The 14,258-nt window shown below is 43.4% G+C and overlaps 1 protein-coding gene across 2 annotated transcripts in view; it reads left to right on the top strand.

The window, feature by feature from the left end:
* The window catches only part of RANBP17 (RAN binding protein 17), a 155,604-nt gene that overhangs the window by 131,003 nt on the left and 10,343 nt on the right, over positions 1-14,258 (top strand). For both annotated transcript variants that reach the window (XM_054168231.1, XM_054168232.1), the window contains one exon: positions 130-296. In XM_054168231.1, the coding sequence (XP_054024206.1) occupies positions 130-296 (167 nt within the window). The remainder of the gene's footprint in view (positions 1-129; positions 297-14,258) is intronic.

Raw genomic sequence — 14,258 nt, forward strand, 5'->3', positions numbered from 1 at the left:
CTCGTCAATGTATCGATTAGCCTAATGTCAAAGAGATTATTACAGTTGAGTCTCCAAGTACTATAAAATGTCATTATTAATTATTCTTCTATGGAAACTATTTCAAAATTCTTCTATTTTTTTACACAGATACAGTTGTCTCCTCCAGCTGTTGCACTAGTTTAGACTACATTGTCACCTACCTCTTCAAGCACCTTGCTAAAGAAGGCAAGAAGACTCTGAGATGTAGAGAGATTTCACAGGATGGACAGAGATTGCTTCATTTCATGCAGCAGAACCCAGAAGTTCTACAGCAGGTGAAGTAGCAGGCTTTTCTGTGGGACATTATTACATTTCTTGGTTGTTTTTTTTCAATTATTGCCTTTTGGTGGCAATGAACACCAGAGTAGCACTGGCTATTTAGTAACAGAATCAACCTCCCTACGCTGGTAAGCTACCCTGAGTAGCTTCAGCTCATGGCAACCAAACACAGAAGATCATTTGGTCGCACTGAAAAGTGTAGGTGCTGCAGTTGGCTGTACAGTATCTTGGAACTTGGTGTTTAATTTTTGCTCATAAAAAGAATTGTGTGAGATCATCAATACATTCCTACAGACAAATGGGAAGGAAAGCTCTCTAAAGTATTTTAGGAGGAAGAACAAATTCTGGCATTGAACCACACATTTTGGTAATGAAATGTGTAAATTGAATGGTTGTATGCTATCGAGTTTGAATATTTTATTTTGCAGTACATGACTCAGTGGGATTTTTTCTGTTAAAGGTAAATACAATAGAAATTAAATCTCACGCTTCTGAAGGGAAGAGGCTGCGCTACTGCTTCCCAGCTCTGTCAGGCTTCTCACAGCCCAAGTACATTACAGGGAGATCAGGATGTTCATAGCTACATAGTTCCACATTTGCTCTGTGCCACATTCTCTTAAAATCTCATTAAGCTATTTGAAAATAGCTATTTACAAGACTCTCTGGATTCCCAATGCAGTTGCAAAGATACTGTTTCAGGGAGACATGTTTTGCAGGTCTGGAGGCTTTTAAGGAAAAGGGAAGTTATTAACAAAATGCAGATGATCAGTGTGGTCATCTTTGTGTTTCCCTAATAGGCATGCTTCTGTTTGCAAAGAGCCTGGCATGCAGTCACCACAGTTACTACTGTCATTTGTTTACTGTTCTAATTGAAGGGGGAAAGTAACTAATGGTAGCTAATACATTCTTGGCCGTCCATAGCATATTGTGAGAACATTAATGATGTTTATTACTGACATCATTATCCAAATATGAAGTTCCCCTTCTTATCTTACAAGTTCTTATGTTTTAACTGCCTCATAAGGATTTCAGGGAAACTAGCAATGAATTCAGTGTGTGAGGCTGTCAACATGCCCAGTATTGCCCTGAACGTGAAGAACAGAACAGCAGCCTGGGCTCAGGACCTTCCTGCATTTATGGCAATCTTGATGTAATACTTTGTCTGCTAATAGGCAGTAATCTTTCACTTCACGGCATATGACCAGGCAGTAATCCATCTTTATTAACTTCAGATTCTGCAGAATACGTTATATTTATTTTGAATGCAGGCTTTCACGTACTCTTTTAAATATTAATGGCTGGTCTTCAGTAGTCAGCATAAATATGATTTGCATTAGCACTAGTCATATCATATTGAGTGCCTCTGATGTCAACTACTCAGTGTACTAATATCTGACATCATCTCCCGAGGTCACTGACAACTTTGACCTTTATTCTCATGCACAGTTTCTGTAGTCTCAGAAGCTCTTTTTGAATTGATTTGAAATTTTGACTCTTCCCTTTATGAGGCAGTAAAATTGATAATTATTCAGATGGGAACTGAGCACTGAGTGAAAAATCAATTCCACCCGCTCTCTGCTGCGTATAAAATTACTTCTGAGTCTGCCGGACTGAACGGATGGCCAAGGTAAAAGCAGCAGGCAGAAATAGTAGAGAGGATTAGCTGGACGAAACTAATAGCCTAAAGGGATGGCTTTTGAGATGAGGGAGTGGGCCGGTTGGGGGTTATTATCAGCAATGATGGGACTCATTGATCATATGTTTACATCAAGTTTCCATTGGGTTATAAATCAGCCCTGAATAGAAGCGGAACCCAAGGCCTCGCGTTTTACCAGGGGGACGGTCTATTAGATTATTCTCACTTTCACACTCAGATGAAAAGTGAGACATTGATTATTCATCGGCTGGCCATTAAACATGGGGTTTATAGATGATTTGACTATCATGGAGGCTAATGAACAAGGTTGCTGCTTCATAACCAGCGGTTTCAGTTTTCGAGACATCTGTGTCAGTTAAGTAATGCATAACCCTATTAAAAGGAATGGGTTACAAATTGCTTAACAGTTGAAAAACTAGACCCTAATGACTAATTGTGCTTTGAGTTTAGAGAGGTTTGTCAGCTCTTTAAACTAAAAACTGATGCAATGATAACTGCAATTATTTACTAGTTAGAACATTTCTTCCAAGTTGGATCTCTAGAACTAGTCGGGTAATTAACATTTCCAGCAGCTCTTGTGGAAGAGCTCAGACCCAGTCGGCCGCAGTGGAGCCCCCCACGGCGCCTCGACGGACCCCTTTCCCGTTCTGGGCTCTTGAGCGTGGTGCGGACTCTCCACCGGACGCCTCCCGGACGCCCAAGCTCCGCTGCTCCGCGGCAGTCGCTTCCCGCCCTCCCGGTCCTGAGGCGGGGACAGCCAGGGGCGGCCGGGCGGCTCCGCCCGCGCCAGCGGCATGGTGACGCGGGGGCCGGTGCCAAGCAGGCGGCGGGGCTGAGGAGGAAGGCACCGTCGGAGCACGGCGGGCGGCAGTAGGTGCTGGCGGTAGGTGCTGAGCCGCAGCGGGGCGAGCCCGGGGCGATAGGAGCGCGGCGGAACCGCCGCCCCCTGCCGGTGGCAGTGCAGCCGAGCCGGACCGGGACGGGGAGCGGACCTCTCCGGGAGTGTCGCAGCCAGCCCAGCCCAGCTGTCACCTCGCTCCCTCCGGCTGAGCCGCGGGGCCGAGCAGGGTGACCGGCGGAGCGGATTGAGCCGCGTCTGACCTGGCGAGGCTGCTGCCCGGGTGCACGACAGCTCGGCTACGAGAGTGTGCGTGGGGCTGTCCGGCTCCGTGCGCGCCCGCGGGCAGGGCACGCTAGTGGCCCTCGGCAGATCTGAAACAGCAGCAGAACGATTTCATCTCTGTACTGCTCGGACGCGGGCTGCTGAGCCCTGTTCCCTGCTAAATGGGGCGATTGTGCCTCTGACTGCAGCTTGGTAATTGTGCGTGTGCCTTCAGCTGCTTCAGTCTCAGAGTTGTGTAATTAAACCATATTTATTGGCTTACATATGTCCTGTAGCAACTGTGGGGGGTTTATTAGGTTTATGTAACTGTACCAAAGGCAGAAGCAACAGAACACATAGAAGTGAAAGAACTTCTTAATACTTAGGAGCAAGTCATGGCATCCTTTTGAAGTGTGTCAGTGGCTGTTGACTTTGGCCCTGCTTGCCACAGGCTTTGTTCCCCCGGGTGAGCTACTTAGTCTGAGCTTAATCTGCAAACAACTGCTTTATGAAGGTGTTTTACAACTAAACTGAATTAACATGTGTAAAATCATTTGAGAGGTATGGATAGAATGCGGTATCAAGTTTATTAGGTTCAGCTAGTGCTGCTTCATTATGTTGTGTGCTGAGCATCTTAATAAATAACTTTAAGAGGCTCCTACTTTTCAGTGCTGTTACTTTGGGATTGACAGGCAAAGCTGGTATTTGTTCCACTTTGTAAACAAATGTGTAATTTTTGGTTTTAAGATGCTAGCTTTATCTTCTGTTAATGCTTTTCTTGCTGAATTGTATGCATTAGGCTGTTTGTTCTGTTGTGGCCTGGTAAGGTATTATCCGTGTTCTGTCCAAAAATCAGTCAACAAAACGTTGCAAGATTCACCCATAGTTTGGACAGATGTTCTTTAGAGCCACGCACATTAGGTAAAGCACTCCACAAAGCCATCATGGAAGTAATTCTGTGCTGAATGTGGAAGAGGCTAAGTAGTTGATTGGACAGAGACCAAATTTCAGTGATAGGTCAATGTTCCTTTCCTGAGAGGTGTGTTAGGTGCAGGGGTAATGAAGAAAGGAGGGTGTTGTGTGGTGATGGCATCCTGAGCATCCTTTTCAGGAGGATTGTGTGGTTAAGAGTAAGGAGGGCTTTTGGAGAGCTTGAACATTGTACCAGTGTTAGGGCTAGATGCACACAGTGCCCCAAGACACAGCGTGTGGCCAAAGCAATCTCAAGCTCATGGAATCCTGGTGTGGTGGGTCTTGGAAGGGACCTCTAGAGATCATCCAGTCCAACCCCTCTCCAGCACTCTCACAGGAAAGTTTCTCCTCGTGTTCAGATGGAACCTCCTGGGTTCCAGTTTGTGTCTGTTGTCCTGTCACTGGGCCCCACTGAAAAGAGTCTGGCTATCTTCACCAAGTGATGGAAGTGCAGAAGGTGATATAGCATAGCAGTAACGCATAGCAAATGTAAACCAGAATGTAAATATGCCAGTTGCAATGAAAAAATCAAGCAGTGGTACTAAAATAAAAGCACTTTATAAAATGCTGTTTCCTTCCCCCCTGTCCCCCTTAAAGTATTAAAATCAGTGAGTTGTTGTTGTTGTTCTTCAGATAAGCCTCAGTGCCATGCACAGCTAGCGTGGAGTGACGCACAGCAATTGAAATAAAAACCTGAGGAGGAGATGTGTTGCTAATGCATGCTTCATGTCTTGTGCAGAAGCACTTGCATGCAGAAATCAGAATTGTACTGGTAGAGGGCAGTGAGATGGGGTACTGAGTACCTGAACACCTTGAGCTCCATATGTGACTACATGCTGAATTTTAAGACTGGGTCAAACCCACAGGTGCTGTTGTTCCTCTGCTTACAATTATCTGTATTTAAAAGCTCAGCTGATTTGGGACCAGAGTGCTCAGCTTTTGCCAGCTTGAGACTTGAAAGGTTTGATACAGCAGTGAGAGGGATTTTTATTGGGACATCTGTTTTCAGCCTCTTAGCACAATCTAAAAATGTTATCCAATACTATCATAACTTTCTTTATTAATTGAAAAGGATGGAGATGTACCAGCTGTAGCCCAAGCCAGCAGAGACTTGGGTGGCTAAGCAACAGAAAAGGCACCATATTGAGTGAGCCAAAATTCAGTCTCAGAGTCATTTATTCTAAGCAGTGACAATACGTTTAGACTCTAGTGTTTCCATTTGATTGATGGTTTAATATCATATATAATTTTTTTAATGAAGGGAACCCATTTAAATATGTTAACATTTGCACTAGTAGTCTCCCATGTACATAACTGCATTTAATCATTACTCTGATTGTTTTTGTGGTTGTGTAATTTGTATCAGCAAAATAACTATGTCAAAGGCAGCTTATCTTAATGAAAAATAAGGTTGCTTTGCTTCTTACTGCACATGTAGGAAAGCAGCAGCAGCAGCAGCCTCAGTCCCAAGTATATTGCTAAATGTATAGCTATCACTGCATGAGGGCTGTCAATTAAGAAATCAAAAAAAAAAAATAATTAATGAGTTTAGTGTCTTTTCTAATTCTGCTTTGTTGAAAGCCTTGTTGTGATTCATTGTCATGTGAATCGAGTAATTCAATTTTAAGACTTTTAATGTTAAAATACATCATCATTAGTGATGTATCTGAAGATTTCACGCTCTTAATAATGGTGCTAAATCAAATTGGGAATCTCCTCTTAATCATCCAAGCTGTGCCATAGTTCACACAAACACTTCTGGGGACGGGGAGAAGTTTGGTTCCGCAAAGTAACAAGTATTGTGCAGAATTCACGGATGGAAACAAAAAGCGGCGTTTGGGCTTGCTGGAGGTGTCAGTGTTGGATGTGCCCCCTCGGGCTAGGCAGCTGGTGTGTGTATGCTTTTGTTTATCGGTTACTGGTTTATGTAGCCTTTAGGCCAGCACATGAAACAATCGTTCCTACAGGGTCAGCTGCTGGTCAGAAGCAAAGTAAGAAAAGACTTTGCCTTAAAACGCCTCGACCATAATTTCAGTGCAGCTGGCACCTGCTACTGGTGCACAGCGGGAGGGTTAGAGGTCAAAGAGGCAGTTGTTCTAAACTCAGTGATGGCTTAAAGGGACTTGTAGATTAATCTGCTTTATTAACTTCTGTATATTAGATAGCTATTGCAGTGAATGACAGTCCGTCTTTCTGAATAAGTCCCTTCACCTCTTTCTCTTTTAAATTGGCTTTTGAGTAATGAATATTAAATAGAATACATTGCAGGGTAATTAAATGAAAACATTAGGGCGATGTTGTTTTACAATCATATCTATAAGTTTCTTGTATATTTATCTTGCGTTATTACTGCTCACTGCTTCTCGCTAGCAGAACAAAAAGCATAAATGTTTCAATTAAAGAAGAGGAACTAGCTGTATTTCTCAATAATCCCGTGTCTTCTCCATTGCATAAATATTTTCAAAAAGCAAATAAGTTTAAGGAGAAGTATAAAAATGTTTTATTCCTTGTTTACTCAGTGCAATGTAATACTTTACGTTACTTGGAAATGTTTGCTTTCTGCTGGCTGCGGCTGTTTGGTATGAAACACTAAGAGGTGCTGGTTTGGGGAAGGGCAAAAAATACTGCCGTTCTCTAAAATCTAACTAGTGATATGAATTGCACCAATAATTTTGTAAAGTTCACATTATAATTCAAAATCCAGTTAGAAGTGATGCTTGCAGTCTGGAAAGAAAGCAATATCTTTACAAAATGGATAGGGAAAGGTAACAGTACGTTCCATGATCTGCTACTGGCAGTTTTGCCACGTGAGTAATGAAACTTACTCTGAGTGAACAAACACCTTCCACTGGCCCTGTTGGAAAAAGAAATAAATAAGTCAGATTTAAAATTCTAGAATAGCAGCAGCTCACAAAGATCCTTGAGTACTGTTGGATAGGATAGCAGTGGCCCGTCGCAGCTTAGAGCAGGTGAGATGATGCTTGTTTAGAGATGTGGTGTTTGATAAGGCAATGGCTGTGGTGTTCTGGCCCAGTCAGTGCTCCTTTGGGGCAAACAGAAGGTGTGTGTCAGGTGAAAAGGACTGGTTTGTAGCCAGAAAAAACCCACCTTTCTGATGACTGGCACTAAAGACATGGCCCACTTTATCTTGGCTGGTTTCCTCAATATCAAGAATGGAACCTCCAAATCCACATTTTTCCTGGGCTAATAAATTGCCATCAGTTTTGTTTGTTTGTGATCCTGAGAGACACTTGTGTGCTCAGGGTGTCTTCTGAAATCATGAGATCCAGAAACTTAGTTTGTGTGGAGGTTTTTCTTCTGTAGTTACTTGTTTGGGACTTTGGGGTATTTTGCTGGGGGGTTTGTGTATTTACATGTCTCTACTAACCTGGCACATTTTAAAAATACATTTTTAAAAGTCCCAATATCACAGCAGATTGATGGGATTCAGAAGCACTGTTAGTTTATCTCAGCTTAGCTTAGCATGCTTTAGGTTAGTTGAGTTGTAACTTAAGTCAACTCCTCCCAGTGCTTTGCTGTGCACATCACAGACTAGACAGTCTAGCTACGGAAAGAGCATCACACAAAGGACTACTGCACAACTTGGGATTTGACCTTTCAGTCTAACCATCGCTTCGAATTCATGATTTGTTTCCCTTTACAAAATATTATTCTTTTTTTAAAGGGGGAAATATAAAAAAAAAATAAAAATGAAGTGTGTGCAACCGTTCTTTTAAATCTTTTTAGCATGACAAGTAAAGTAATCTTCCATTGATACTTTGAAGTCCATCTGCAGAAATTCAGGCAGCATGTTAGAGAGACGCAATATCTATTGAAATGTTGAGTGTCAAACTGCCAGGGTAATGTATTTAGTGTGAAATAAAATATTCAGTGCATTTTGTTTTGATGACTGCATGAAATAGCCTTGTGCTCTTATCCTTTGTTGTTGTTGTGAAAGATGATATTCACTAAGAAGTGTTGGTGACTATTCGGGACACAGTAGCAATATGCTTATTACCTTCTTCATCATCTGTCTTTTATCTTTATTTGCAATAGCTTTGGTTACAGTTCAGCTCGTAAGGATAACAAAAATACTTTTAATTGTTCCACAGAAGAATTTAGAATCAGTTTGTGAACAGTTTGAAAACAGAAGAGGCTTGAAATCTGTTAGGCAGTGAGTAATTAATGCTTGGATTAGGCTGAGTTCTGTGGGAGCACTCACTATGCTTTATGGACAATCCTTGTAGAGTGGTTAGAGCCAAGCCTCTGGGTGTCTTACATTCAGATTTCCTTCAAGGTGTGGTTTAAAAGCCAAGCCTGCCTCTCTGTCCCTACTGATTTTCTCCACATCAGTGCTAAACTAAGGTAAATATGGGTAAAATGATTACCCTGGTTCTAATTTTCTCTGCACTACTGGTTACTGTTGCTGTGTGGGGGATGCCGCTGGCTTTGCTGCTGGCTGACATCCACACGGTTTGAGCCCATGCTCAAGCTGCCTGCAAGTCCCAGCTGCCTGGTGACAAGCAACATCAGGGCTCTTGTCAAAGAGATCTGCAAACCTCTTAGTGTTGCTGCAAGGCCAGGTGGATTACGTGGGGGATGCTAGAATGGGCTTGACTGGAAGATGAGTGCAAGCTTCAGACCAGCTTAAGGACTGCTCCCCAACCTGGGGGGTTTGCCTTCCCAAGGGCTGCACCAAACACACTTTCACGTGTGTCAGCCTGAGTCTGGGTCAGATTCAAGGGTACTTATCAGAGTGACATACCTTCAGGTTCCTTGGATGAAGGATTTAGAGCTCAGCCTTTCCTTCTATATGCAGCTTTTTGCATTTCTGCAACATTTCTATAGATTGAGATAGCCTCACATTTGCTTTAGACTGAATGATTTTATTTTTCCAGTGATAGCATTCTCCAGCCTGTCTTCCCTCCTCACTTGACTGGAATTTTGAAGGCCTTCCTGTTACTAGAGACTTCAGTAAATTAATGATCAGGCAGGCAAAGATCCCAATTCCTATGCTGAAATCCTGGTGTAACATTGAAAGTCCCTGAATGAGTTTTGTGTCACCTCCCTGCACTTAGTGCAAGGGAAGGCATTGGAGGGTTTCTTAGGAGCTGTGGAAGAGTAGGGTGAGAGCTCATGTTTGAGCAATGTGAAGAAGATGCAGGCTGTGAGTCCTTGTGTCAGTTAAGGAGAAGACTTAACAGATGTAGACACAGGACCATTTACACTCCTGAAAATAGTCTCTCGCTGGGAGGTGTTGGTGTAAGTGAAGCTGCTGTTCCCTCTTCCCAAGAGAATTAAATAATCTGTAACCAGTCATTTGGTCAGAGCTGCTGGTAGCAGACAGTGACTTCATCAGTGTCACCTCCCAGGTAAGACTGTGCAATGTGGAGTTTGTATTACAAATTATGGCAGGTTGTGCATTCCAAAAGTCCCAGTTAATCACAGTTCTGTCATCTTTAAAACCAGCTGGATTGCTGTATAGTTACAGCCACTTGTTTGTAAATGGCTGAACCTTAAATGAACAGCTTAGGTTAATTTAAAATGACACTCTAGTGTATGTAACTGAAAAATCTCTGAATGCTACCAGCTAGAAAATGCAGATTAAGGGTTGATGTTACAATCTTAAATTATTCCAGCCTGAGGTGGAATAATTTGCTGTCTATCAGGGAGCACAGATGGATAGGCAAAAAGAAGCTGTGCAGATACACACGTTTGTAAACATCTGTCAGCTACAGCAGATACCCAGATACAAAATCTAGCACTTCAGGCAGCATACGAGTATGTGACATTCAGCAGAGGGTTTACATGAAATTCAGCACAGACAGAAGCAAGTCAGCACACCCTGGAAGGTAATAATTAATGAAATGTATCCCCTCCTCCCTGCAGAAAGAGGAGGTGTTTCATTCATCAGGCATTTTTAGTGTTGTTGCAGTTAACCGTTCTGCTTCCAGTATTTAATGCAGCCAACCCTTAGACTAGGCAAAACTGATCCATCTGTAAGACTTGCTGCTTTCCGATAGGTGAGTCTCCAGCAGCCAGCTGGCATCTCTTCCTCTGATGGATGCCAGCTCACCAAGGAGCATGAGCTCCCTTAGGACAGATGGACCCAGTTCTGATAGGCAAGACTGGTCCCAGTTATTGCAGTCCTTCACACAAAACATTCCATTTGAAAAGGACATATTCTGTCATCTTAGAACATGCCCTCAAATTAGAGGAAAAACACTAAAATCCCTGTGTGAGAAGCTGTTGGTGTAGGGCAGAATCTGTTGCTGTGAGCAGGCTGTGGCTGCTGCCGTGTTCCAGCTCTGTTACTCCCTAGTGAGGCACAAACATCTGCTTTGTGGTGCTGTCAGCTGCCTGAAAGGCAGTTCACTGCTGGATAAAGGTAGAAGATGATGGAGTCTAAGGTTGAAAAGCCTACTTTGCACTGCTGGTCTGTGTTACTGTGCTGTTAACATATGACAGTTTATTTTAACAGGGAGGGAAAAAAAGAAAGGGGGAAAAAAATAAGAGAAACTGGAGTGAGTCTGGGGCAGGAAATGTCCTGGGCACATGGCAGGTACTTTTTTAACATTAAACTGTTATCCTAAATGTATCTTTTAGAGGATATGCTTCTGGTTTTCTTTCAGACATAAAGTCAGGTTTCACTGAAGTTAGTACAGGTTTACTTTATGATTATTTCTGCTGGTGCATGATTTGGACAAGCTTCAAGTGACTGTCCCATACTGAGCCCCTTAGCCAGTTCTGAAGACATCTCCAGGGAAATGCCAAGCTCTATATTCCTGTAACTCTTTTCTTTTTTCCATCTATAGCCATCCCTTCTTCATCCCTTCTAAACACTACAAGAGTCTCCCAGCAGAACATCACATATACCTGGTAGGAATAGCTTGTGAAAGATACACTGAAATCGTATTTCAGTCCTTCAGCTGGAATGCAGTGTGTTACTCAGATGCCTTGTCCTGACACCAGGAATTGAGGATTTTTCAGCCAAGTATACCTTAATTTTTCATAAGCAGGAACAACAAGGCCAAAATTGGGTCCCTCACAATAAGCTTCAGCTGTTGAATCATGATATTTTATTTATTAATTTTTATTGAAATGCATGTAGTGGAAGTACATCTGAGCAGGGTGAAATGCTGTATTTTGTGAGCAAAGGTCTGGAGGACTCTCGCATGTATAAGCTGAAGAAGCAGCTTGCTCTGCGGGTAGCTGTAGCAGGCTCAGATCAGAAAGACCGTGGAAAAGAGCTCTGTGGCTGTGTGAGCCCAGTTCCTGGCTGATGTTTTCTGTCTGATGCCCCTCTTTCTCTTCCACCCTCCCTCCATTCACAATTTCTCCTCTCTTCCTACGTATGTAATGAAAATTAGCGTCAGGATGGGAGTCGAGAAGGTGTTCAGAAGCAAAGCTGCGGGATGTAATTCAGCCTGTTACTCAGTGCTGGAGGCCAAGACTGCCCACATCTGCTGCAGCAGCAGCAGCCTTCCACGCTTCTGCTGCTCCAGAACCACCTGTTCAAGGCTCTTTGTTGGTCTAATGGGATTTCATAAGGCACAGGACCAAGACATGTGATTCTTAAACTCCTCTATATTGCAAATTTCAACTCATTTGCTGTTTCTGACAGCTAAATATTTTTAGTTCAGGAAGAATGGGCTGATCCTCACTTCCATAGTAAAGATTTTAGTTTTATGATTTCATCTGCAAGTTTTGGCTTTGAAAAATATGGATGCAAAAGCTTAGGTTGTCTAGGAAAATAAATATTTGAAAGCAACAGATTAAAATTTAAGGTATTTAATAATCTTGGAGCATTTAAATCTTTCTAGTATAATTAGTAAATGATGATCCATTTATTGATACAGGAAGAATTGATGGCAAAAGAACGGAGAACTCTGAAGGACGTTTAAATTAGTAATCGCAGCTCTGAAGTTAAGAGCAGACGGTCTGAAGCTAGAGCTATAAATCCCTACCAAATTTCATTTGCTAAACAATGAAAAATCATGGAACCATCGCCCCTTGTCCTGTCACTCCAGGCCTTTGTAAACAGTCCCTCTGCAGCCTTCTGGTAGGCCCATTTCAGGTACTGGAAGGCTGCCGTTAAGTCTCCCCAGCGCCTTTTCTTCTCCAGGCTGAACAACCCCAGCTCGCTCAGCCTGTCATTGTAGCAGAGGTGCTCCAGCCCCCTGAACATTTCATAGCCCTCCTCTAGACCAACTCCAGCAGGTCCATATCCTTCCTGTGCTGAGGGCTCTAGAGCTGGACACAGCACTCCAGGTAAGATCTCACCAGTGCAGAGCAGAGGGGAAAAATCCACTCTCTCCATCTGCTGGCTGTGCTGCTTCTGATGCAGCCCCGGATGCCATTGGCCTTCTGGGCTGCAAGCATATACTGTTGGCTCATGTTCAGCTTGACACCCACCAGCCCCCCCAAGTCCTTTTCTGCAGGACTGCTCTCAATGTCATCATCACCCACCCTGTATTGATATTGAGGGTTGCCTTGACCTAGGTTCAGGACCTTGCACTTTGCCTTATTGAACCTTACTGAGATTCTTCTCACTCCACCTCTCCAGCCTGTCCAGGACCCTCTGGATGCCATCTCATGCTTTAGTCTTATCAACCACATCACTCAGCTTGGTATCACAGTATCACCAAGGTTGGAAGAGACCTCAAAGATCATCAAGTCCAACCTATCACCCAAGACCTCATGACTAGACCATGGCACCGAGTGCCACATCCAATCCCCTCTTGAACGCCTCCAGGGATGGTGACTCCACCACCTCCCTGGGCAGCCCATTCCAATGGCGAACGACTCTCTCATTGAAGAACTTTCTCCTCACCTCCAGCCTAAACTTCCCCTGGTGCAGCTTGAGACTGTGTCCTCTTGTTCTGGTGCTGATTGCCTGGGAGAAGAGACAACCCCCCTCCTGGCTACAGCCACCCTTCAGGTAGTTGTAGAGAGCAATGAGATCTCCCCTGAGCTTCCTCTTCTCCAGGCTAAACAACCCCAGCTCACTCAGCCTCTCCCCAGCCTTGTTGCCCTTCTCTGGACACACTCAAGTGTCTCGATGTCCTTCTTAAACTGAGGGGCCCAGAACTGGACACAGTACTCAAGGTGTGGCTTAACCAGTGCAGAGTACAGAGGCACAATGACTTCCCTGCTCCTGCTGGCCACACTATGGTATCATCTGCAACTCTTCTGAAGGTGCACTCAGTCTCACTATGTCATTGATGAAGATATTGAACAGCACTGGTCCCAGTATGGGCCCTTGGGAGACACCAGTTGTAACCCACCTCCATCTGGACAAAAAATCTGAACCTTTTTCAAATCTGAATGGAAATAAGGAGTGTTATTACCTGCTAAGTGCTGATTGAAATTTGTGGGTGTTCTTGACTGTTCTAAACCCTTTGTAACGCAATCCGTACTGCGGTCTCTGTTGGCAATAGAATGTTCTTGATGTTCAAATGGGATTAGGTTCAGCAGAATAAAATATTCATCCCAATATATGAGAGAAAGAAATGAGTTAAGGGATCTGCAGTGATGCAGGTGCTCTCTCTTAGTAACATGGAGCAGCAAAAAAAAAGAAGAAAAAAGAGAAAAACCTTTTAATGGAAAGGCAGCTTCTTCTTTTCTAGCTTCCTTTTTCTCAAGTTTTCATATTGAGGGTTATCTTGACCAACATTTTCCTCCTCCATCCAAGACAGAGGCTCTGAAGAATTAATTTATTGGAAGAACAGTTCTTTACTCTTGCCTGTTCTGTCAATAGTTCCTTCTGTAAAGAACAAATGTGTCAGGAGAAACATTATTGAACCAGATAAAGTGATGCCCTGTGTTTAAGATAAAAGAACAGAGGCAAGGTTGCTGTTTTGAAGTAAGGAGAAAATAGATTATCTGTTCCTCTGCTCTCTTTCTAATATCTCTTTTCCTGCCTTGAGACCTTGCATTTTCCCTGAGTCAGCATGAGTATGTGAGCCTGCCCCACGCTGCAGGCAGCTCCCCAGCTGAGGGAGAGGTGTAGTGGGTATTTGCCAGCATCTGAGAAGTCCTGTTCCTGAAGCAGAATGTTTCAGTTTCTATCAAAAGGGTATTTTCCACCTAAACCCCAAAAAATATTATGGCAGTTCTGCTTCTGTGCACTGTGCTTTGCTTTGCCATTGAGTTGCTTTGTGATTGCCAGTCAGCTGATGAGGCTCCACCAAAGGTGGACAAGGAGAGTGTACCATAGCATGGGCT

This window comes from Dryobates pubescens, chromosome 16, assembly GCF_014839835.1.
Source record: "Dryobates pubescens isolate bDryPub1 chromosome 16, bDryPub1.pri, whole genome shotgun sequence".
NCBI lineage: Eukaryota > Metazoa > Chordata > Aves > Piciformes > Picidae > Dryobates > Dryobates pubescens.